The sequence below is a fragment of the Salvelinus namaycush genome, chromosome 23, assembly GCF_016432855.1.
Source record: "Salvelinus namaycush isolate Seneca chromosome 23, SaNama_1.0, whole genome shotgun sequence".
NCBI classification, from domain to species: domain Eukaryota; kingdom Metazoa; phylum Chordata; class Actinopteri; order Salmoniformes; family Salmonidae; genus Salvelinus; species Salvelinus namaycush.
This window is the reverse complement of record NC_052329.1, coordinates 12,755,743-12,783,384: the sequence shown is the minus strand read 5'-3', so window position 1 is coordinate 12,783,384 and position 27,642 is coordinate 12,755,743. Positions and strand designations below refer to the sequence as shown.

General features: G+C 42.3%; 1 protein-coding gene across 3 annotated transcripts in view; it reads left to right on the top strand.

Moving 5' to 3' along the window:
• The window catches only part of slc36a4 (solute carrier family 36 member 4), a 252,781-nt gene that overhangs the window by 73,909 nt on the left and 151,230 nt on the right, over window positions 1–27,642 (top strand). For all 3 annotated transcript variants that reach the window (XM_038961057.1, XM_038961056.1, XM_038961055.1), the window contains exon 11: window positions 24,518–24,687. In XM_038961057.1, coding sequence (XP_038816985.1) covers window positions 24,518–24,687 — 170 coding nt within the window. The remainder of the gene's footprint in view (window positions 1–24,517; window positions 24,688–27,642) is intronic.

Here is a 27,642-nt window from a genome sequence, read left to right as displayed (position 1 = left end):
CTGCCTATCTTGGCCAGGACGCTCTTGAAAAGAGATTTAAAATCTCAATGAGCGCTTCCTGGTTAAAAAAAAAAAAATGATGTTTTTAATATAATAGATAGGCTAAAGCATACAAATCAGAAAGACAACCGTTTCCAAATAAATAAAAATAATCTCAAAGTTGTCTGTCTGACCGCCTGCTCCCAACCATGAAAAATGCTAACTGCATAGCAAGGATCTCTGTCGGGACCTCAGGTCCTCTATATTACTGTATGTATGGCCCAGCCCAGTGTAATATGACAAGACGAGGTATGCTATGGTGAGGTTTGTCACTCGGGGAGTGAGAGTACAAATGTGCTTTAATTGCCAAAGTCGTTTGGGTCTAATTTAATGAATAGGGCAGGCCCAAATGTAATGAGACAGAGGGGGGCTAGCATTTTGTCTTTCAGGTGATTGATGACTGCACATTTCATTATCCCTCATGTTTGATAAACGCAGCTTCATCAAGTGCCAGCCAGCCAGACCACACACACACACACACACACACACACACACACACACACACACACACACACACACACACACACACACACACACACACACACACACACACACACACACACACACACTAGCATCTAAGTACACTCACTCTCACACATCTCCTTGGCGTGAACTTGCCACAGCTTTCGGAAACTGAATATTTGCAAAAAAAGCTCATACCCCCCAAGATGCCCTGAGTATTTGGTTCTCCATTTTTCACTGGCAAGACGAATTGTATCTGTAGCTCAGTTTAGAGAGAAAGAGAGGGGGAGAAAGTGGTAATAGAAGACTACCCACTGGGCACAGACGTCATTTCAACATCTAGTTTGATTTACATTTTGGTTGAAGTTGTCAACAAATGTGAAATCAACATAAAATGTCAGTCATGTCATTGGATTTATGTTAAAAGTTTGGTGAAAAAAAATATGAAATTCCCTTTAATTACTTTTTGCAAATCGATACATTTTCCACATTAATTCAACATATTATTTTTTTATGAAGTGGAAATAGTCTATTCAGAGAGCCTGGGGGCCAGGGGCAGCAGACACATTTGTTTTCACCATTGGAATAGGGATGTGGAAATATAGTGCATGCATCATATCTGCAGGCCCCAGATAACTAGCTGCCATTGCTTGCATGAGCCAAGATGGAGAGGCTTTTCAGTGGCGCCCACTGGAGAAACACAGTGGAGCGTGCAACTGCCGGTTAGAGTGGTTCTGTTGCTTGTGTCTATTCCCCCACGCAGAAATGATGAGCTTCTGTCCTCAATCTGGTGGATACCATGAGTCTCTCTCTGTCTCTGGCCAATGCAGTGGTTCTCCTCTGCCTGTGAGAGGTGATATTACCTCTCCCCTTCCTCCTCTCTCCATCTTGTCTCATATTGAAGGCTTTTTGCAGTGTTCTCCTCCACTCCCTGTACACTAAATAGTATGAGTTGCTATTCTCCATCCTCTCGGGCTCCTGGCTAGTAGGGATTTACACTATTACCACTTCTTGTCCTCCCTCCCTTTCTCTCGCTCTCTTTCATTGTGCCTCATTCACCTAACCTTTCCCTCACAGCTCAGCACCCAGCATTAACTCTCCTCCCAGGTCTCCACTGTACTTTCCTTCCTCAATTTCCTTCCTCAATGGGTCCGTAATTGGCTCTATTGCCTCCTCTCTTTCCCTATAATGGCCTATTCTCCCTGTCCCTTTTCCCCCTCCGCCGGGTTGCTGTCAGTGGGCTTTGTCTGATATCAGAACTACAGTAGGAGGAGAATGTTTTTCATGGCTTTACCTCTGGTAGTGTGCGGGAGGTCTTTGCCGTGTGATAACCTCGATGAATAATTTCCAATAGAATCCCTCTGTGGCTTGGTAGGGGGCTAATCCCTGCAGAGGAGAGAAAGGGGGGGGGGGGAGAGGGAAAAAGCGGGACAGAGAGCGGGACAGGGGGACGAGCGAGAGCGAGGGAAAGGGGAGAGGGAGCGAGAGACTGACTGACCAGGAGAAAAGATGTTTAGGGACCTGGAGAGAAAACAACATGTCCAAATGACATCAGTTTGACTGGTTGTAAGGAAACAGAAAGCTGTGAAGACGACCCAAAAATGTTGTGACTGTCGAATTGTAACAGCCCATCACTGCTATCATCCTCTTTTACAGCTTTACCAAGTCTTTCCCGAACGTTACTGTTCTGGCCCATCCTTTGCTTTATCTTCAACTCTCCATTTCACAGTTTTTCTCTTATTGAATTAAACTCCGACATTGTCCTTTTTGCCTCCATGGATAGATGTTACCTTTTTCTGCCCATTCCCAAAAGCATTTGGCGATTGGCGCATAGGCTATTTGGTGTGCGTACATTTAGGCCCAAGTTTAGGCTTACGCACTAATGCCAGATAGCCTAAAATAATATAATAAACTTAGCTACATGGCCAATAGCAATTTATAACCTCCCTCTTACCTTCAGTGGTTGCTCCACTAAAAGTTTTGCGATTATGCTGCGGGACATAGAGGTAATTTGTGGTTTAGTACGGTACTACTTCATTGCTCCAGACCAGCGCAAGGGGGAGTTGGAGCACTGATTATGCTTTTGGGTCCTACTGTGTCTCTAACTGACAATGAATAGGCAACATAAACCTAAATAGAAACTGATAATTGTGCACGACTTCAGTATTACTTACTAAAACTGTTGTAACAACTAAGGTTTTTATTATTTTATTTTGTTTGGATTATTTTGCTCTTGCTGAAGTACTGTAGGCCACTCCCGACCGGTCACGTTGTACATCGCCTGAGTGGCACAATGGTCTAAGACACTGCATAGCAGTGCAAGCTGTGTTGCTACAGATGCTGGTTCAATACCTGTGCCGGCCTCGACTGGGAGACTCATGATATGACTGTAGGTTTTTGGTTTCTCTCCCTCTAAAAACAGAAATAAATTATTCTAAATAACAAACTGGCTTTATTTACAAATTAGTAACAATGTCTCACACCATGTTCAAGAATGGCCTTTTTCTCGCTCATTTTACATTATTTGAAAAACGAAATAATCTCCAAAATATTATTTTTTAAACAAAGCGATTATTATTAATTTTGAATTATATTACAGCCCCTTGGATATTTTCACACATATTATTAACCCTGTTATTAGCAGGACAATATATATTGGTCATGGCTCCCGAGTGGCTCACAATGGGATTGCCTTGCAGTTCTCCAGCTGTATCCACTGAAACAGTGGGGCAGGGGGCACGGGATGGGCCACAGAGCCGCGCACAGAAGACGGACCTAGCCCATGGGGAGGGGGGGTGGACCCCTTCCCGCCCCACTGGGTAGCACAGAGTAACACTTTAAGGGGCATTGCACTATTAATGGCGTTGACTAGGGAAACGATCCCGCTGTTCTTAGTGCCAGTCTGCACGTTCAAACTAAAACAATGTAACTAATAATGGCGTGAAAAATGCCCGTTAGATATGAATTCGGAGGGCAGATATTATTAAGTATTAAAGCATTAGACCTCTCACTAAAGGCGTCATTCAAAAGTTATACTTAAATCCGAACTGGATTTAACGAAGAATTACACGAAAAGCACACATTTGTAAATCCCCAAACTCTTTAAGTAATTGGAAAGGTAGATACAAATTATGTGTGACATTGTGGTTATAATAAAGAATGTAAACAAGATGCTGTGTTTTTATTTACAGTAGTGATGGCCAGCTGGTGGCATTTTGAAAACAGGTTTTCAAACACTTGTAGCCCGATTAGCAGGACAATAGACTCTTTATAACCCGGCTACTGTAGGTTTGAAAGTCACACCTTTCCAGGATTCCTCACCCCGCCCCAAACTCCCCCTTAACACAGTTACCATTCAAAAACGATTTGTTTATCTAAAACAAATGACATAGCGACCAAAGAGAACAGACGAAATGGACATTGTTTTCATCAAGCCAGTTTCTTTCTATGGTGCTACCCGTTCCACTTGAAAATGAGCCGGAGCTGAGAGGATCACCAAAATTAAAGGTATTTTGGTTTCAGTGTATTTTCTTTAAAAAAAAGTATATAGCCCATCAATGTGTAATAAAATCGATAATTAAATAAAGGTTAAATAAAAATAAAAAATGTTCTATATTGTGTACTAAAAACTAGAATGTATTTTTGCAGAGCATACAACCATGCTGAAAATCATCCGTGGAGATCAGTGGACAAAGGACTGGACAATGGAATGGGCCGAACCGAGAAAACTCATGGTTGCCAAGAAAGCGGTTAGTTTTCTTGATTCTTCAAATGTGTACACAGCATTTGTGTGTTGGAGTCGCTGTTAATTCTTAATTAATCTACCGTTTCTCTTATAGACCACTGTAATCGATGGGGGCTCAGGGTGGTACCATTCTGGTCATCTGATGAAGGTGCACATGGATCAGATTCAAATTTTGAAGACCGAGATCGGGCCATTGAAGGCAGACCAGCAGAAAGAGAAACATTATCTGAGAGCAGAGATACGGGCGACAACTGATCCATTTGTTCAGAGCCAGGCGGCATTGGCGGAGGTTCAGGTGTTGAGGAGTGCTAGGAATGAGATGGAGTCGCAATCCATGCCAGGCACACCTGTGAGCTCTGGAACTCCACCTCCAACAGGCAGAGTCAACATACTTTGCGGGTTCATCAGGTTGTCGGTTCACCCTGACATTTCCATTCCTCTTCTGACAACAGAACTTGACCAACTGCTCACCAGGCACAGTAAGGGCCGTTTGGACCGTTACGCTGTTCTGCTATAGCCTAATAAACAAATGCAGGTGGCTTATATCTTCAAAATTCTTTATTATCCAAATGTAAAAGCATGTACTGTATTTCTTCATCAGCATCTTTATGCTTTCGTTAATAAAATAATAATAAAAATACTCTTTCAAAATGCCGACGTTTATTTAGTTATGGATCCATAACGAATTATTATGGTAATAAATATCACTGAATTACAGAAATATTGGAACAAAGTTGTCTAATGAAGGGAACCAAATTGTTGCTTACTGGAAAATACTCATGGTCACGTTGTACAGCGCCATTAGCAGGGCTATATTTTGGCCTTTATGGGTGGCGCACAACTAGCCCAGCGTTTCTCTCCCTCTAAAAACCGAAATAAATGTTTTGGGCTTTACAAATATTATTTTGGCCTTTATTCAGATTTTTTAAAATCACCTCCAATATCGTTATGTATTATCAAGTTGATGGCACAGGCATATAGACCGGCACCTACATAAAGCTGAGTGACTCACTCATTCATGGCTTTGGATCAAAATAAATAAGTACCAACATTCTTTCTGATAGTCTTTAATGAATAAATGTTTAGGTTATCCTGACCTGGACACCATGTACAGTACTATAATAGTATTATAATAGCCCATTACCAAATGCTCTCTGTATTTTGATACTTTGTGGATGGGGGCTCCCGAATTGCAAAATGCATTGCTACAGATGCAGGTTCGACGGGGTCGACCCATAGAGGCGGCTTTTGGTTTTAATTTAGAATCCTCTATATGTAATTATTGGCGGAGAGTCACGTCATGTTTTTTGATTATACCGTAGGCGACATGAGTCTCACTAGTGTTGAGTAATGTGCTGTCAAAAGTGGTGTAGGTCTTATTTATTTAAAGAGCATATTGAAGTTAGAAGCAATAGGATTTGGAACAAAAGCCTACAACCATTTTAGCACCTTTTCGCGCTGCTCTGAGACAAGCATGGGGACTGGTCTTGATAAATCAATGAGATTTATATTTTAACTTAATCTCAGTTTGGGTATTGGTTAGACTAGAATTAGGGTGTAGCAATGTTATGCTCTTAGTGTAACCTTTATTTAACTAGGCAAATCAGTTATGAGCAAATTCTTATTTAAAAGGACAGCCTACTCCTTCCTCCCTGTTGGGGAATTGAACCCCGGTCTCCCGCGTGCCCACACAACACAGGGATTCTTTAGCTAAGTAGCCCAGTACTGTAGCCTACTCCTGATCATCACGTTGTACAGCGCCATATTTTCCATTCCATCCTAACGGAAACCGAGGGTTTTTCATTTTTCTTGGAATAGAAACACCATAATATTAAGCAAAATTCTTAAAATCAGTCGCATATAGTATGTTCTTACAAAAATAGGTTTTAAATTCTCTAGTACAGCCGCTATTGAAGGCTATCAAATGCTTCTCAAATATGCCCTCTGGTGGTCAAACTAGCACTAACTAGCATTAATGGTACCAGTGGTTCACACTTACATAACGTGCCATAGAATTCTGCGGCACCATGCAAGCTGTGCCGCAGTACGCTGCAACTTTTAAAGGACAAACCACTGTAGATAAGAAGCTCTCCCTAGAAGAGAAGGGATCCTTAAATGAACAGTGATAATTATCTTGAATAGCAATACTACTCCACTATTGATATTACAATGGCCACTACTAAACTCGCTAATGAAAACAAAGGAATAATTAGCATCAACAATTAACTTTTCAGACTCTTTTGTTTAGGAGAGGTGAAGGTCGAGATTCATGCGTCCTCCGAAACACGACCCTGCAACGCTGCACTGCTTGTTGACACACTGCTCGCTTAACCCGGAAGCCAGGCGCACCAAAGACGCCCGGCCCGCCACAAGGAGGCACTAGAGCGCGAGGGGACAAGGACATCCCGGCCGGCCAAACCGTCCCCTAACCTAGACGACGATGGGCCAATTGTGTGCCGCCTCATGGGTCTCCCAGTCATGGCTGGCTGTAACACAGCAAGGGATCGAACCCGGGTCTGTAGTGATGCCTGCGATGTAGTGCCTTAGAACGCTGAGGCCCTATTTGCGTTTGTATTCTTATATAATAGAGTAGCGATATCAAAGCAAAAAATATGCCCCAAGGTTCGCCAAAGTACGTGTCGTTTTGGTATTTGGTGTCCCAACGCAGGTAGTTCAGCGGGCAATGCACTCGAACCCCCCGCAACCAGTGATTATATAAAACATATTTCATTCAGGCTGCAAAGTTATTGGTTTCCTCCTTAACTAGCTTTAATGGAGTTCAGCCAAGGAAAAAACTGGGAAAATGTGCAAACTGTCTTTAATAAAACCTAGTAGCTTGTGCTACATTATGTACAGTGTCCAGCCAATCAGGTTGCACCAGTCTGTTGTTTACCCTTGTATGAATGCTGTACACAATGTACAGGAGTAGCATTAACCACCCTAGCATGGTGGTGGAAAATGGTATTTTAATAAGACAGTACGTAGACCAAACAATTAGTCAATTTGTGTGGGGAGAAATAGAGGAAAATGTCCCGACGTGGCGATGGCTCACAGGCGCGTCATCACCCTTCATTTATATGCTCAGTGATCGTTACACTACCTCCGGAGAAAACTATTGCAGTTTTCCAATTGCTTGATCTGCTTTTTTGCTTCTGGCCATGACAAGTGGTTATTCTTGACTGGGGAAGCAGAGCCCACTGTATTCTTAGTTCCTACTCTACTCCACAGCCAGCCAGGAAGAGTTATGCAACTGCAGGATATACAGTAGACTAGAGAGCTTCGTCTGTCAATGGCCCTATAATGTTCTATTTCGGGACTATATCTTAATATATTTAGATGCATTTTTCATATGCATATAATTTGTTTATGGCTTAATGCAGATGTATTTTTTTTATAGTGCTGCTATTCATTATTATTATTTTTTTTAACAGAAATCGTGTGTTCGGTTGGCGTTTTTATGTTTGTGATTTAAAATGCAAACCGATGCCAGAATATCACACAAACGCTCCCAGCACCTGTCACACACAGATAAGACCTGGGTTCAAGTACTATTTCAAATGTCTAATTTACTTTCAAATACATTCATACAAGTAAGTGTTCAGCTAGTTGAATATTTTAATGTATTTGGAAATACACTTGGAAAGTATTTTAAATACTAAAATACACTAACTCAAATGCACTCCCATACATTTAACCCAGGTATTTCAAAATAGTATTTGAAATACACTACTGTTCAAAAGATGGAGGTCACTTAGAAATGTCCTTGTTTTCCATGAAAACTTACATGAAATGAGTTGCAAAATGAATAGGAAATATAGTCAAGACGTTCACAAGGTTATACATAATGATTTTTAATTGAAATAATAATTGCGTCCTTCAAACTTTGCTTTTGTCAAAGAATCCTCCATTTGCAGCAATTACAGCCTTGCAGACCTTTGGCATTCCAGTTGTCAATTTGTTGAGGTAATCTGAAGAGATTTCATCCCATGCTTCCTGAAGCACCTCCCACAAGTTGGATTGGCTTGATGGGCACTTCTTACGTACCATACGGTCAAGCTGCTCCCACAACAGCTCAATAGGGTTGAGATCCGGTGACTGTGCCTGCCACTCCATTATAGACAGAATACCAGCTGACTGCTTCTTCCCTAAATAGTTCTTGCATAGTTTGGAGCTGTGCTTTGGGTCATTGTCCTGTTGTAGGAGGAAATTGGCTAAGCGCCAATTAAGCGCCGTCCACAGGGAATGGCATGGCTTTGCAAAATGATAGCCTTCCTTCTTCAAGATCCGTTTTACCCTGTACATATCTCATACTTTACCACCCCCAGACCATCACATTGCCCCCACCATGCTTGACAGATGGCGTCAAGCACTCCTCCAGCATTTTTTCTGCCTCTCACGAATGTTCTTCTTTGTGATCCGAACACCTCAAGCTTAGATTCGTCTGTCCATAACACTTTTTTCCAATCTTCCTCTGTCCAGTGTCTGTGTTCTTTTGCCCATCTTAATCTTTTCTTTTTATTGGTCAGTCTGAGATATGGCTTTTTCTTTGCAACTCTGTCTAGAAGGCCAGCATCCTGGAGTCGCCTCTTCACTGTTGACGTTGAGACTGGTGTTTTGCTGCCAGTTGAGGACTTGTGAGGCGTCTGTTTCTGAAAATGGACAGTAATGTACTTGTCCTCTTGCTCAGTTTTGCACTGGGGCTTCCCACTCCTCTTTCTATTCTGGTTAGAGCCAGTTTGCGCTGTTCTGTGAAGGGAGTAGTACACAACGTTGTACGAGATCTTCAGTTTCTTGGCAGTTTCTCGCATGGAATAGCCTTCATTTCTCAGAACATGAATAGACTGACGAGTTTCAGTAGAAAGTTCTTTGTTTCTGGCCATTTTGAGCCTGTAATCGAACCCACAAATGCTGATGCTCCAGATACTCAACTAGTCTAAAGAAGGCCAGTTTTATTGCTTCTTTAATCAGAACAACAGTTTTCAGCTGCGCTAACATAATTGCAGAAGGGTTTTCTAATGATCAATTAGCCTTTTTAAAATGATTAACTTGGATTAGCTAACACAACGTGCCATTGGAACACAGGAGTGATGGTTGCTGATAATGGGCCTCTATACGCCTATGTAGATATTCCATATAAAATCTGCCGTTTCCAGCTACAATAGTCATTTACAACATTAGCAATGTCTACACTGTATTTCTGATCAATTTGATGTTATTTTAATGGACCAAAAATGAGCTTTTCCTTCAAAAACAAGGACATTTCTAAGTGACCCCAAACTTTTGAATGGTAGTGTGTTTGAAAATCCTGTCAATTTTTTTTTCAGACTATTTGTGTTTTCCAAATAACCATTCAAATACTCAAATAAAAGTACTTGTTTTCGGCTGTGTATTAGAAAATACTCAAATACGCAAAGTAATTTTAAATACCAGATGCACGTATTTGGACGCAGGTCTGACAAACACACACTCGCACACACCTTAATTTGCTAGTGTTGTGCTGGGGAACATACAACGTGGGTTGCAGGTGCCTTTTGATATCTGGTAGCGTGGGCCTGGCTGCGAGGCAAGGCGGGGTGCGTGGATTAAAGTGTTTGGATTGGATGACTTCCTTGTCTGTGTATGGCTGGTAGTAACCTGGGAGATTTAGCGTAAGGTGTCAGGGTTGCCTGAGGTGGCCGTAACCCATAATCTCCTGCTTCACTCACAGGAAACCACAGAGTGGACCCATGATTAATCACACCACACACAGATTTATTCCTGTGTGTGTGTGTGTGTGTGTGTGTGTGTGTGTGTGTGTGTGTGTGTGTGTGTGTGTGTGTGTGTGTGTGGCCTCATCTCAGCAGCCTGCCAGTGCATCAACCATACTTGCTTCCAACACACATATGACATTCCTTTTGCAACACACTTTCTCTACCTTTAGACCAAACACTGTCCCTGACCCCTGTTATTAAACACACTTTAGACCAAACACTGTCCCTGACTCCTGTTATTAAACACACTTTAGACCAAACACTGTCCCTGACCCCTGTTATTAAACACACTTTAGACCAAACACTGTCCCTGACTCCTGTTATTAAACACACTTTAGAACAAACACTGTCCCTGACCCCTGTTATTAAACACACTTTAGACCAAACACTGTCCCTGACCCCTGTTATTAAACACACTTTAGACCAAACACTGTCCCTGACCCCTGTTATTAAACACACTTTAGACCAAACACTGTCCCTGACCCCTGTTATTAAACACACTTTAGACCAAACACTGTCCCTGACCCCTGTTATTAAACACACTTTAGACCAAACACTGTCCCTGACCCCTGTTATTAAACACACTTTAGACCAAACACTGTCCCTGACCCCTGTTATTAAACACACTTTAGACCAAACACTGTCCCTGACCCCTGTTATTAAACACACTTTAGACCAAACACTGTCCCTGACCCCTGTTATTAAACACACTTTAGACCAAACACTGTCCCTGACCCCTGTTATTAAACACACTTTAGACCAAACACTGTCCTTGACCCCTGTTATTAAACACACTTTAGACCAAGCACTGTCCCTGACCCCTGTTATTAAACACACTTTAGACCAAACACTGTCCCTGACCCCTGTTATTAAACACACTTTAGACCAAACACTGTCCCTGACCCCTGTTATTAAACACACGTTAGAACAAACACTGTCCCTGACCCCTGTTATTAAACACACTTTAGACCAAACACTGTCCCTGACCCCTGTTATTAAACACACTTTAGACCAAACACTGTCCCTGACCCCTGTTATTAAACACACTTTAGACCAAACACTGTCCCTGACCCCTGTTATTAAACACACTTTAGACCAAACACTGTCCCTGACCCCTGTTATTAAACACACTTTAGACCAAACACTGTCCCTGACCCCTGTTATTAAACACACTTTAGACCAAACACTGTCCCTGACCCCTGTTATTAAACACACTTTAGACCAAACACTGTCCCTGACCCCTGTTATTAAACACACTTTAGACCAAACACTGTCCCTGACCCCTGTTATTAAACACACTTTAGACCAAACACTGTCCCTGACCCCTGTTATTAAACACACTTTAGAACAAACACTGTCCCTGACCCCTGTTATTAAACACACTTTAGACCAAACACTGTCCCTGACCCCTGTTATTAAACACACTTTAGACCAAACACTGTCCCTGACCCCTGTTATTAAACACACTTTAGACCAAACACTGTCCCTGACCCCTGTTATTAAACACACTTTAGACCAAACACTGTCCCTGACCCCTGTTATTAAACACACTTTAGACCAAACACTGTCCCTGACCCCTGTTATTAAACACACTTTAGACCAAACACTGTCCCTGACCCCTGTTATTAAACACACTTTAGAACAAACACTGTCCCTGACCCCTGTTATTAAACACACTTTAGACCAAACACTGTCCCTGACCCCTGTTATTAAACACACTTTAGACCAAACACTGTCCCTGACCCCTGTTATTAAACACACTTTAGACCAAACACTGTCCCTGACCCCTGTTATTAAACACACTTTAGACCAAACACTGTCCCTGACCCCTGTTATTAAACACACTTTAGACCAAACACTGTCCCTGACCCCTGTTATTAAACACACTTTAGAACAAACACTGTCCCTGACCCCTGTTATTAAACACACTTTAGAACAAACACTGTCCCTGACCCCTGTTATTAAACACACTTTAGACCAAACACTGTCCCTGACCCCTGTTATTAAACACACTTTAGACCAAACACTGTCCCTGACCCCTGTTATTAAACACACTTTAGACCAAACACTGTCCCTGACCCCTGTAATTAAACACACTTTAGACCAAACACTGTCCCTGACCCCTGTTATTAAACACACTTTAGACCAAACACTGTCCCTGACCCCTGTTATTAAACACACTTTAGAACAAACACTGTCCCTGACCCCTGTTATTAAACACACTTTAGACCAAACACTGTCCCTGACCCCTGTTATTAAACACACTTTAGACCAAACACTGTCCCTGACCCCTGTTATTAAACACACTTTAGACCAAACACTGTCCCTGACCCCTGTTATTAAACACACTTTAGACCAAACACTGTCCCTGACCCCTGTTATTAAACACACTTTAGACCAAACACTGTCCCTGACCCCTGTTATTAAACACACTTTAGACCAAACACTGTCCCTGACCCCTGTTATTAAACACACTTTAGACCAAACACTGTCCCTGACCCCTGTTATTAAACACACTTTAGACCAAACACTGTCCCTGACCCCTGTTATTAAACACACTTTAGACCAAACACTGTCCCTGACCCCTGTTATTAAACACACTTTAGACCAAGCACTGTCCCTGACCCCTGTTATTAAACACACGTTAGAACAAACACTGTCCCTGACCCCTGTTATTAAACACACGTTAGAACAAACACTGTCCCTGATCCCTGTTATTAAACACACTTTAGACCAAACACTGTCCCTGACCCCTGTTATTAAACACACTTTAGACCAAACACTGTCCCTGACCCCTGTTATTAAACACACTTTAGACCAAACACTGTCCCTGACCCCTGTTATTAAACACACTTTAGACCAAACACTGTCCCTGACCCCTGTTATTAAACACACTTTAGAACAAACACTGTCCCTGACCCCTGTTATTAAACACACTTTAGAACAAACACTGTCCCTGACCCCTGTTATTAAACACACTTTAGACCAAACACTGTCCCTGACCCCTGTTATTAAACACACTTTAGACCAAACACTGTCCCTGACCCCTGTTATTAAACACACTTTAGACCAAACACTGTCCCTGACCCCTGTTATTAAACACACTTTAGACCAAACACTGTCCCTGACCCCTGTAATTAAACACACTTTAGACCAAACACTGTCCCTGACCCCTGTTATTAAACACACTTTAGACCAAGCACTGTCCCTGACCCCTGTTATTAAACACACTTTAGACCAAGCACTGTCCCTGACCCCTGTTATTAAACACACTTTAGAACAAACACTGTCCCTGACCCCTGTTATTAAACACACTTTAGACCAAACACTGTCCCTGACCCCTGTTATTAAACACACTTTAGACCAAACACTGTCCCTGACCCCTGTTATTAAACACACTTTAGACCAAACACTGTCCCTGACCCCTGTTATTAAACACACTTTAGACCAAACACTGTCCCTGACCCCTGTTATTAAACACACTTTAGACCAAACACTGTCCCTGACCCCTGTTATTAAACACACTTTAGACCAAACACTGTCCCTGACCCCTGTTATTAAACACACTTTAGACCAAACACTGTCCCTGACCCCTGTTATTAAACACACTTTAGACCAAGCACTGTCCCTGACCCCTGTTATTAAACACACGTTAGAACAAACACTGTCCCTGACCCCTGTTATTAAACACACGTTAGAACAAACACTGTCCCTGATCCCTGTTATTAAACACACTTTAGACCAAACACTGTCCCTGACCCCTGTTATTAAACACACTTTAGACCAAACACTGTCCCTGACCCCTGTTATTAAACACACTTTAGACCAAACACTGTCCCTGACCCCTGTTATTAAACACACTTTAGACCAAACACTGTCCCTGACCCCTGTTATTAAACACACTTTAGACCAAACACTGTCCCTGACCCCTGTTATTAAACACACTTTAGAACAAACACTGTCCCTGACCCCTGTTATTAAACACACTTTAGACCAAACACTGTCCCTGACCCCTGTTATTAAACACACTTTAGACCAAACACTGTCCCTGACCCCTGTTATTAAACACACTTTAGACCAAACACTGTCCCTGACCCCTGTTATTAAACACACTTTAGACCAAACACTGTCCCTGACCCCTGTTATTAAACACACTTTAGACCAAACACTGTCCCTGACCCCTGTTATTAAACACACTTTAGAACAAACACTGTCCCTGACCCCTGTTATTAAACACACTTTAGACCAAACACTGTCCCTGACCCCTGTTATTAAACACACTTTAGACCAAACACTGTCCCTGACCCCTGTTATTAAACACACTTTAGAACAAACACTGTCCCTGACCCCTGTTATTAAACACACTTTAGAACAAACACTGTCCCTGACCCCTGTTATTAAACACACTTTAGACCAAACACTGTCCCTGACCCCTGTTATTAAACACACTTTAGACCAAACACTGTCCCTGACCCCTGTTATTAAACACACTTTAGAACAAACACTGTCCCTGACCCCTGTTATTAAACACACTTTAGAACAAACACTGTCCCTGACCCCTGTTATTAAACACACTTTAGACCAAACACTGTCCCTGACCCCTGTTATTAAACACACTTTAGACCAAACACTGTCCCTGACCCCTGTTATTAAACACACTTTAGAACAAACACTGTCCCTGACCCCTGTTATTAAACACACTTTAGACCAAACACTGTCCCTGACCCCTGTTATTAAACACACTTTAGACCAAACACTGTCCCTGACCCCTGTTATTAAACACACTTTAGAACAAACACTGTCCCTGACCCCTGTTATTAAACACACTTTAGACCAAACACTGTCCCTGACCCCTGTTATTAAACACACTTTAGACCAAACACTGTCCCTGACCCCTGTTATTAAACACACTTTAGACCAAACACTGTCCCTGACCCCTGTTATTAAACACACTTTAGACCAAACACTGTCCCTGACCCCTGTTATTAAACACACTTTAGACCAAACACTGTCCCTGACCCCTGTTATTAAACACACTTTAGACCAAACACTGTCCCTGACCCCTGTTATTAAACACACTTTAGACCAAACACTGTCCCTGACCCCTGTTATTAAACACACTTTAGAACAAACACTGTCCCTGACCCCTGTTATTAAACACACTTTAGAACAAACACTGTCCCTGACCCCTGTTATTAAACACACTTTAGACCAAACACTGTCCCTGACCCCTGTTATTAAACACACTTTAGACCAAACACTGTCCCTGACCCCTGTTATTAAACACACTTTAGACCAAACACTGTCCCTGACCCCTGTTATTAAACACACTTTAGACCAAACACTGTCCCTGACCCCTGTTATTAAACACACTTTAGACCAAACACTGTCCCTGACCCCTGTTATTAAACACACTTTAGACCAAACACTGTCCCTGACCCCTGTTATTAAACACACTTTAGACCAAACACTGTCCCTGACCCCTGTTATTAAACACACTTTAGACCAAACACTGTCCCTGACCCCTGTTATTAAACACACTTTAGAACAAACACTGTCCCTGACCCCTGTTATTAAACACACTTTAGACCAAACACTGTCCCTGACCCCTGTTATTAAACACACTTTAGACCAAACACTGTCCCTGACCCCTGTTATTAAACACACTTTAGACCAAACACTGTCCCTGACCCCTGTTATTAAACACACTTTAGACCAAACACTGTCCCTGACCCCTGTTATTAAACACACTTTAGACCAAACACTGTCCCTGACCCCTGTTATTAAACACACTTTAGACCAAACACTGTCCCTGACCCCTGTTATTAAACACACTTTAGACCAAACACTGTCCCTGACCCCTGTTATTAAACACACTTTAGACCAAACACTGTCCCTGACCCCTGTTATTAAACACACTTTAGACCAAACACTGTCCCTGACCCCTGTTATTAAACACACTTTAGACCAAACACTGTCCCTGACCCCTGTTATTAAACACACTTTAGACCAAACACTGTCCCTGACCCCTGTTATTAAACACACTTTAGACCAAACACTGTCCCTGACCCCTGTTATTAAACACACTTTAGACCAAACACTGTCCCTGACCCCTGTTATTAAACACACTTTAGACCAAACACTGTCCCTGACCCCTGTTATTAAACACACTTTAGACCAAACACTGTCCCTGACCCCTGTTATTAAACACACTTTAGACCAAACACTGTCCCTGACCCCTGTTATTAAACACACTTTAGACCAAACACTGTCCCTGACCCCTGTTATTAAACACACTTTAGACCAAACACTGTCCCTGACCCCTGTTATTAAACACACTTTAGACCAAACACTGTCCCTGACCCCTGTTATTAAACACACTTTAGACCAAACACTGTCCCTGACCCCTGTTATTAAACACACTTTAGACCAAACACTGTCCCTGACCCCTGTTATTAAACACACTTTAGACCAAACACTGTCCCTGACCCCTGTTATTAAACACACTTTAGACCAAACACTGTCCCTGACCCCTGTTATTAAACACACTTTAGACCAAACACTGTCCCTGACCCCTGTTATTAAACACACTTTAGACCAAACACTGTCCCTGACCCCTGTTATTAAACACACTTTAGACCAAACACTGTCCCTGACCCCTGTTATTAAACACACTTTAGACCAAACACTGTCCCTGACCCCTGTTATTAAACACACTTTAGACCAAACACTGTCCCTGACCCCTGTTATTAAACACACTTTAGACCAAACACTGTCCTGACCCCTGTTATTAAACACACTTTAGACCAAACACTGTCCCTGACCCCTGTTATTAAACACACTTTAGACCAAACACTGTCCCTGACCCCTGTTATTAAACACACTTTAGACCAAACACTGTCCCTGACCCCTGTTATTAAACACACTTTAGACCAAACACTGTCCCTGACCCCTGTTATTAAACACACTTTAGACCAAACACTGTCCCTGACCCCTGTTATTAAACACACTTTAGACCAAACACTGTCCCTGACCCCTGTTATTAAACACACTTTAGACCAAACACTGTCCCTGACCCCTGTTATTAAACACACTTTAGACCAAACACTGTCCCTGACCCCTGTTATTAAACACACTTTAGACCAAACACTGTCCCTGACCCCTGTTATTAAACACACTTTAGACAAACACTGTCCTGACCCCTGTTATTAAACACACTTTAGACCAAACACTGTCCCTGACCCCTGTTATTAAACACACTTTAGAACAAACACTGTCCCTGACCCCTGTTATTAAACACACTTTAGAACAAACACTGTCCCTGACCCCTGTTATTAAACACACTTTAGACCAAACACTGTCCCTGACCCCTGTTATTAAACACACTTTAGACCAAACACTGTCCCTGACCCCTGTTATTAAACACACTTTAGACCAAACACTGTCCCTGACCCCTGTTATTAAACACACTTTAGACCAAACACTGTCCCTGACCCCTGTTATTAAACACACTTTAGACCAAACACTGTCCCTGACCCCTGTTATTAAACACACTTTAGACCAAACACTGTCCCTGACCCCTGTTATTAAACACACTTTAGACCAAACACTGTCCCTGACCCCTGTTATTAAACACACTTTAGACCAAACACTGTCCCTGACCCCTGTTATTAAACACACTTTAGACCAAGCACTGTCCCTGACCCCTGTTATTAAACACACTTTAGAACAAACACTGTCCCTGATCCCTGTTATTAAACACACTTTAGACCAAACACTGTCCCTGACCCCTGTTATTAAACACACTTTAGACCAAACACTGTCCCTGACCCCTGTTATTAAACACACTTTAGACCAAACACTGTCCCTGACCCCTGTTATTAAACACACTTTAGAACAAACACTGTCCCTGACCCCTGTTATTAAACACACTTTAGAACAAACACTGTCCCTGACCCCTGTTATTAAACACACTTTAGACCAAACACTGTCCCTGACCCCTGTTATTAAACACACTTTAGAACAAACACTGTCCCTGACCCCTGTTATTAAACACACTTTAGAACAAACACTGTCCCTGACCCCTGTTATTAAACACACTTTAGACCAAACACTGTCCCTGACCCCTGTTATTAAACACACTTTAGACCAAGCACTGTCCCTGACCCCTGTTATTAAACACACTTTAGACCAAACACTGTCCCTGACCCCTGTTATTAAACACACTTTAGACCAAACACTGTCCCTGACCCCTGTTATTAAACACACTTTAGACCAAACACTGTCCCTGACCCCTGTTATTAAACACACTTTAGACCAAACACTGTCCCTGACCCCTGTTATTAAACACACTTTAGAACAAACACTGTCCCTGACCCCTGTTATTAAACACACTTTAGACCAAACACTGTCCCTGACCCCTGTTATTAAACACACTTTAGACCAAACACTGTCCCTGACCCCTGTTATTAAACACACTTTAGAACAAACACTGTCCCTGACCCCTGTTATTAAACACACTTTAGAACAAACACTGTCCCTGACCCCTGTTATTAAACACACTTTAGACCAAACACTGTCCCTGACCCCTGTTATTAAACACACTTTAGACCAAACACTGTCCCTGACCCCTGTTATTAAACACACTTTAGACCAAACACTGTCCCTGACCCCTGTTATTAAACACACTTTAGACCAAACACTGTCCCTGACCCCTGTTATTAAACACACTTTAGAACAAACACTGTCCCTGACCCCTGTTATTAAACACACTTTAGAACAAACACTGTCCCTGACCCCTGTTATTAAACACACTTTAGAACAAACACTGTCCCTGACCCCTGTTATTAAACACACTTTAGAACAAACACTGTCCCTGACCCCTGTTATTAAACACACTTTAGAACAAACACTGTCCCTGACCCCTGTTATTAAACACACTTTAGACCAAACACTGTCCCTGACCCCTGTTATTAAACACACTTTAGACCAAACACTGTCCCTGACCCCTGTTATTAAACACACTTTAGACCAAACACTGTCCCTGACCCCTGTTATTAAACACACTTTAGACCAAACACTGTCCCTGACCCCTGTTATTAAACACACTTTAGACCAAACACTGTCCCTGACCCCTGTTATTAAACACACTTTAGACCAAACACTGTCCCTGACCCCTGTTATTAAACACACTTTAGACCAAACACTGTCCCTGACCCCTGTTATTAAACACACTTTAGACCAAACACTGTCCCTGACCCTGTTATTAAACACACTTTAGACCAAACACTGTCCCTGACCCCTGTTATTAAACACACTTTAGACCAAACACTGTCCCTGACCCCTGTTATTAAACACACTTTAGACCAAACACTGTCCCTGACCCCTGTTATTAAACACACTTTAGACCAAACACTGTCCCTGACCCCTGTTATTAAACACACTTTAGACCAAACACTGTCCCTGACCCCTGTTATTAAACACACTTTAGACCAAACACTGTCCCTGACCCCTGTTATTAAACACACTTTAGACCAAACACTGTCCCTGACCCCTGTTATTAAACACACTTTAGACCAAACACTGTCCCTGACCCCTGTTATTAAACACACTTTAGACCAAACACTGTCCCTGACCCCTGTTATTAAACACACTTTAGACCAAACACTGTCCCTGACCCCTGTTATTAAACACACTTTAGACCAAACACTGTCCCTGACCCCTGTTATTAAACACACTTTAGACCAAACACTGTCCCTGACCCCTGTTATTAAACACACTTTAGACCAAACACTGTCCCTGACCCCTGTTATTAAACACACTTTAGACCAAACACTGTCCCTGACCCCTGTTATTAAACACACTTTAGACCAAACACTGTCCCTGACCCCTGTTATTAAACACACTTTAGACCAAACACTGTCCCTGACCCCTGTTATTAAACACACTTTAGACCAAACACTGTCCCTGACCCCTGTTATTAAACACACTTTAGACCAAACACTGTCCCTGACCCCTGTTATTAAACACACTTTAGACCAAACACTGTCCCTGACCCCTGTTATTAAACACACTTTAGACCAAACACTGTCCCTGACCCCTGTTATTAAACACACTTTAGACCAAACACTGTCCCTGACCCCTGTTATTAAACACACTTTAGACCAAACACTGTCCCTGACCCCTGTTATTAAACACACTTTAGACCAAACACTGTCCCTGACCCCTGTTATTAAACACACTTTAGACCAAACACTGTCCCTGACCCCTGTTATTAAACACACTTTAGACCAAACACTGTCCCTGACCCCTGTTATTAAACACACTTTAGACCAAACACTGTCCCTGACCCCTGTTATTAAACACACTTTAGACCAAACACTGTCCCTGACCCCTGTTATTAAACACACTTTAGACCAAACACTGTCCCTGACCCCTGTTATTAAACACACTTTAGACCAAACACTGTCCCTGACCCCTGTTATTAAACACACTTTAGACCAAACACTGTCCCTGACCCCTGTTATTAAACACACTTTAGACCAAACACTGTCCCTGACCCCTGTTATTAAACACACTTTAGACCAAACACTGTCCCTGACCCCTGTTATTAAACACACTTTAGACCAAACACTGTCCCTGACCCCTGTTATTAAACACACTTTAGACCAAACACTGTCCCTGACCCCTGTTATTAAACACACTTTAGACCAAACACTGTCCCTGACCCCTGTTATTAAACACACTTTAGACCAAACACTGTCCCTGACCCCTGTTATTAAACACACTTTAGACCAAACACTGTCCCTGACCCCTGTTATTAAACACACTTTAGACCAAACACTGTCCCTGACCCCTGTTATTAAACACACTTTAGACCAAACACTGTCCCTGACCCCTGTTATTAAACACACTTTAGACCAAACACTGTCCCTGACCCCTGTTATTAAACACACTTTAGACCAAACACTGTCCCTGACCCCTGTTATTAAACACACTTTAGACCAAACACTGTCCCTGACCCCTGTTATTAAACACACTTTAGACCAAACACTGTCCCTGACCCCTGTTATTAAACACACTTTAGACCAAACACTGTCCCTGACCCCTGTTATTAAACACACTTTAGACCAAACACTGTCCCTGACCCCTGTTATTAAACACACTTTAGACCAAACACTGTCCCTGACCCCTGTTATTAAACACACTTTAGACCAAACACTGTCCCTGACCCCTGTTATTAAACACACTTTAGACCAAACACTGTCCCTGACCCCTGTTATTAAACACACTTTAGACCAAACACTGTCCCTGACCCCTGTTATTAAACACACTTTAGAACAAACACTGTCCCTGACCCCTGTTATTAAACACTCTTTAGACCAAACACTGTCCCTGACCCCTGTTATTAAACACACTTTAGGCCAAACTGTCACGATCGTCATAATAAGCGGACCAAGGCGCAGCGTGAGAGACATACATCTTCCTTTTATTAGATGAAGACGTAACACGAAACACTCTTACAAAAACTAACAAAACAATAAACGACCGTGAAGCTATAAACGAAAGTGCACACACAAGCTACTAACGTTCAACATAGACAATTACCCACAAACACCTAAAGCCTATGGCTGCCTTAAATATGGCTCCCAATCAGAGACAACAATAAACAGCTGTCTCTGATTGAGAACCAAATCAGGCAACCATAGACTTTCCTAAACACCTACACTGAACACAACCCCATACATACTACAAAACCCCCTAAACAATACACACACCCTAAACTAGACAAAACACACAAACATCCCCCATGTCACACCCTGACCTAACTAAACTAATCAAGAAAATATATATAACAAAGGCCAGGGTGTGACACAAACACTGTCCCTGACCCCTGTAATTAAACACACTTTAGACCAAACACTGTCCCTGACCCCTGTTATTAAACACACTTTAGACCAAACACTGTCCCTGACCCCTGTTATTAAACACACTTTAGACCAAACACTGTCCCTGACCCCTGTTATTAAACACACTTTAGAACAAACACTGTCCCTGACCCCTGTTATTAAACACACTTTAGACCAAACACTGTCCCTGACCCCTGTTATTAAACACACTTTCGAACAAACACCGTCCCTGACCCCTGTTATTAAACACACTTTAGACCAAACACTGTCCCTGACCCCTGTTATTAAACACACTTTAGACCAAACACTGTCCCTGACCCCTGTTATTAAACACACTTTAGACCAAACACTGTCCCTGACTCCTGTTATTAAACACACTTTAGACCAAGCACTGTCCCTGACCCCTGTTATTAAACACACGTTAGAACAAACACTGTCCCTGACCCCTGTTATTAAACACACTTTAGACCAAACACTGTCCCTGACCCCTGTTATTAAACACACTTTAGACCAAGCACTGTCCCTGACCCCTGTTATTAAACACACTTTAGACCAAACACTGTCCCTGACCCCTGTTATTAAACACACTTTAGACCAAACACTGTCCCTGACCCCTGTTATTAAACACACTTTAGACCAAACACTGTCCCTGACCCCTGTTATTAAACACACTTTAGACCAAACACTGTCCCTGACCCCTGTTATTAAACACACTTTAGAACAAACACTGTCCCTGACCCCTGTTATTAAACACACGTTAGAACAAACACTGTCCCTGACCCCTGTTATTAAACACACTTTAGACCAAACACTGTCCCTGACCCCTGTTATTAAACACACTTTAGACCAAACACTGTCCCTGACTCCTGTTACTAAACACACTTTAGACCAAGCACTGTCCCTGACCCCTGTTATTAAACACACGTTAGAACAAACACTGTCCCTGACCCCTGTTATTAAACACACTTTAGACCAAACACTGTCCCTGACCCCTGTTATTAAACACACTTTAGACCAAGCACTGTCCCTGACCCCTGTTATTAAACACACTTTAGACCAAACACTGTCCCTGACCCCTGTTATTAAACACACTTTAGACCAAACACTGTCCCTGACCCCTGTTATTAAACACACTTTAGACCAAACACTGTCCCTGACCCCTGTTATTAAACACACTTTAGACCAAACACTGTCCCTGACCCCTGTTATTAAACACACTTTAGAACAAACACTGTCCCTGACCCCTGTTATTAAACACACGTTAGAACAAACACTGTCCCTGACCCCTGTTATTAAACACACTTTAGACCAAACACTGTCCCTGACCCCTGTTATTAAACACACTTTAGACCACAGGCAGGCGGTGGGGAGGACGGGTTCATTGTTTTGACTGGAATGGAAAAAATGAAATGGTATTAAACACATGGTTTCCATGTGTTTGATACCCTTCAATTCACTCCTTTCCAGCCAATATTATGAACTGTCCTCCCCTCAGTAGCCTCCTGTGCTTTAGACCAAACATTGTCATTGGCCCCTGTGGTTATACACACCTCTGCCTGTTACTGTACAGTAGGGCCCCATGGGGATGAACTGAAAACACACCTGGACCTGTAGACTAAATACAGCTGAGACTGTAGTCAAAACATGGCAAGGCCTCTATTCCAAACACACTTGGACCTGTAGAATAAAAACGGCTTAGACTGTGGTCAAAACATGGCTGGGCCTCTTCCAAACACACCTGGACCTGTAGACTAAATACAGCTGAGACTGTAGTCAAAACATGGCAAGGCCTCTATTCCAAACACACCTGGACCTGTAGAATAAAAACGGCTTAGACTGTGGTCAAAACATGGCTGGGCCTCTTCCAAACACACCTGGACCTGTAGACTAAATACAGCCGAGACTGTGGTCAAAACATGGCTGGGCCTCTTCCAAACACACCTGGACCTGTAGACTAAATACAGCTGAGACTGTGGTCAAAACATGGCTGGGCCTCTTCCAAACACACCTGGACCTGTAGATTAAATACAGCTGAGACTGTGGTCAAAACATGGCTGGGCCTCTTCCAAACACACCTGGACCTGTAGAATAAATACAGCCGAGACTGTGGTCAAAACATGGCTGGGCCTCTTCCAAACACACCTGGACCTGTAGATTAAATACAGCTGAGACTGTGGTCAAAACATGGCTGGGCCTCTTCCAAACGCACCTGGACCTGTAGACTAAATACAGCTGAGACTGTGGTCAAAACATGGCTGGGCCTCTTCCAAACACACCTGGACCTGTAGAATAAATACAGCCGAGACTGTAGTCAAAACATGGCTGGGCCTCTTCCAAACACACCTGGACCTGTAGAATAAATACAGCCGAGACTGTGGTCAAAACATGGCTGGGCCTCTTCCAAACACACCTGGACCTGTAGACTAAATACAGCTGAGACTGTGGTCAAAACATGGCTGGGCCTCTTCCAAACACACCTGGACCTGTAGAATAAATACAGCCGAGACTGTGGTCAAAACATGGCTGGGCCTCTATTCCAAGGCTCTGTTTCAAATCCACTGGTTCAAAGCAGTTCTCACTCTTATCTCCCCTGTGTGTGTTTCTCTCTGCAGGACCAATCAGATGGTGAAGATCCTGTACTCCTTCGGAGTGTTTGTTAGCTTTGCCATCCAGTTCTTCGTCCCGGCGGAGATCATGATTCCCCCGGTCCAAGCGAGGCTAAGGAAGAGCTGGAGGGCACCCTGTGAGATGATCCTCAGAGGCCTGCTCGTCTGCCTCACCTGTGAGTACCTTCTCTCTGTCTATAGTATGTATGTATGTATGTATGTATGTATGTATGTATGTATGTATGTATGTATATATATATACATACACACAGTTGAAGTCGGAAGTTTACATACACTTAGGTTGGAGTCATTAAAACTCGCTTTTCAACCACTCCACAAATTACTTTTTAACAAACTATAGTTTTGGCAAGTCGGTTAGGACATCTACTTTGTGCATGACACAAGTAATTTTTCCAACAATTGTTTACAGACAGATTATTTCACTTATAATTCACTGTATCACAATTCCAGTGGGTCAGAAGTGTACATACACTAAGTTGACTGTGCCTTTAAACAGCTTAGAAAATGATGTCATGGCTTTAGAAGCTTCTGATAGGCTAAGTGACATAATTTGAGTTTATTGGAGGTGTATCTGTGGATGTGTTTCAAGGCCTACCTTCAAACTCAGTGCCTCTTTGCTTGACATCATGGGAAAATCTAAAGAAATCAGCCAAGACCTCAGAAAAAAATTATAGACCTCCACAAGTCTGCTTCATTCTTGGGAGCAATTTCCAAACGCGTGAAGGTACCACATTCATCTCTACAAACAATAGTACGCAAGTATAAACACCATGGGACCACGCAGCCGTCATACATGTTCTGTCTCCTAGAGATGAACGTACTTTGGTGCGAAAAGTGCAAATCAATCCCAGAACAACAGCAAAGGACCTTGTGAAGATGCTGGAGGAAACATGTACAGAAGTATCTATATCCACTGTAAAACAAGTTCTATATCGACATAACCTGAAAGGCCGCTCAGCAAGGAAGAAGCCACTTCTCCAAAACCGCCATAAAAAAGCCATACTATGGTTTGCAACTGCACATTGGGACAAAGATCGTACTTTTCAAATGTGCTCTGGTCTGATGAAACAAAAATAGAACTGTTTGGCCATAATGACCATCGTTATGTTTGGAGGAAAAGGGGGAGGCTTGCAAGCCAAAGAACACCATCTCAACCGTGAAGCACAGGGTGGCAGCATCATGTTGTGGGGGTGCTTTGCTGCAGGAGGGAATGGTGCACTTCACAAAATAGATGGCATCATGAGGCGGGAAAATTATGTGGATATATTGAAGCAACATCTCAAGACATCAGTCAGAAAGTTAAAGCTTGGTCGCAAATGGGTCTTCTATATGGACAGTGATCCCAAGCATACTTCAAAAGTTGTGGCAAAATGGCTTAAGGACAACAAAGTCAAGGTAATGGAGTGGCCATCACAAAGCCCTGACCTCAATCCTTTAGAATATTTGTCAGCACAACTGAAAAAGCGTGTGCGAGCAAAGAGGCCTACAAACCTGACTCAGTTACACCAGCTCTGTCAGGAGAAATGGGCCAAAGTTCACCCAACTTATTGTGTGAAGCTTGTGGAAGGCTACCCGAGACGTTTGACCCAAGTTAAACAATTTAAAGGCAAAGCTACCAAATACTAATTGAGTGTATGTAAACTTCTGACCCACTTTTGAATGTGATGAAAGAAACAAAGATGAAATAAATCATTCTCTCTACTATTATTCTGAAATTTCACATTCTTAAAATAAAGTGGTGATCCTAACTGACCTAAGACAGGGAATTTTTATTAAATGTCAGGAATTGTGAAAAACAAACTTTAACTTCTTATGGGCAGGTGGGACGGTAGCATCCCACCTAGCCAATATCCGGTGAAATTTCAGAGCGCGAAATTGAAACTACAGAATTATAAATATTTTTATTTCGTAATTTTCATAGAATCACAAGTGTAATACATCAAAATAAAGCTTAACTTCTTGTTAATCTAGCTGCTGTGTCAGATTTCAAAAAGGCTTTACGGCGATAGCACACCATGCGATTATCTGAGGACAGCGCCCCGCTAACAAAAGCATGAAAAACCTGTTTCAACCAGGCAGGTGCGCCACGAAAGTCAGAAATAGCGATATAATAAATGCCTTACCTTTGATGATCTTCTTCTGTTGGCACTCCAAAAGGTCCCAGATACATCACAAATGGTCCTTTTGTTCGATAAAGTCCTTCTTTTATATCCAAAAAAAGTCAGTATAGCTGGCGCGCTTCAGTCAATAATACACCCTGTTTCCCTCCATCAAAATGCATACAAAAGGAATCCCATATGTTACTAATAAACTTTTCCAAACAAGTCAAACAATGTTTATAATCAAACCTTAGGTACCCTAATAAGTAAATAAACAATAAAATTTAAGACGGAGAATTGTTATTGTCTTTACCGGAGAAAAATACCAAAGAAACACTACAGCCAAAATGGGAGCCACCTAGAAAACTACAATTTCTGGCTAATTTTTTCCAAAAACCAGCCTACAACTCTTTCTAAAGACGGTTGACATCTAGTGGAAGCCCTAGGAACTGCAATCTGGGAGGATTTCGCCTTATAATAAAAGTGACAGCCATTGAAAACAGTGGTAGGCCGATTGTTTTTTTGGGGGGGATGGTTTGTCCTCGGGGTTTCGCCTGCCATATCAGTCCTGTTATACTCACAGACATTATTTTAACAGTTTTAGAAACTTTAGAGAGCTTTCTATCAAAATCTACCAACTATATGCATATCCTAGCTTCTGGGCCTGAATAACAGGCAGTTTACTTTGGGCACGCTTTTCACCCGGACGTGGAAATACTGCCCCCTACCCAAGAGAGGTTAAATGTATTTGGCTAAGGTGTATGTAAACTTCCGACTTCAACTGTGTATATATATATGTGTGTGTGTGTGTGTGTGTGTGTATATGGTGAACTGAATGACTGACTGCTTGTTTATCTGACCTGTGAGTACTTACATTGTATCTACTGTGTACTGATGGTGTATAACAGCTGTGAGTGAGTGGGATGATCCTAGACTTTTTTACATTTGCTACAAACTATGTCAAAGGAGATTATTTCTCTAGGGTTTGTGGGTAGCACAACTGCTTGTGTA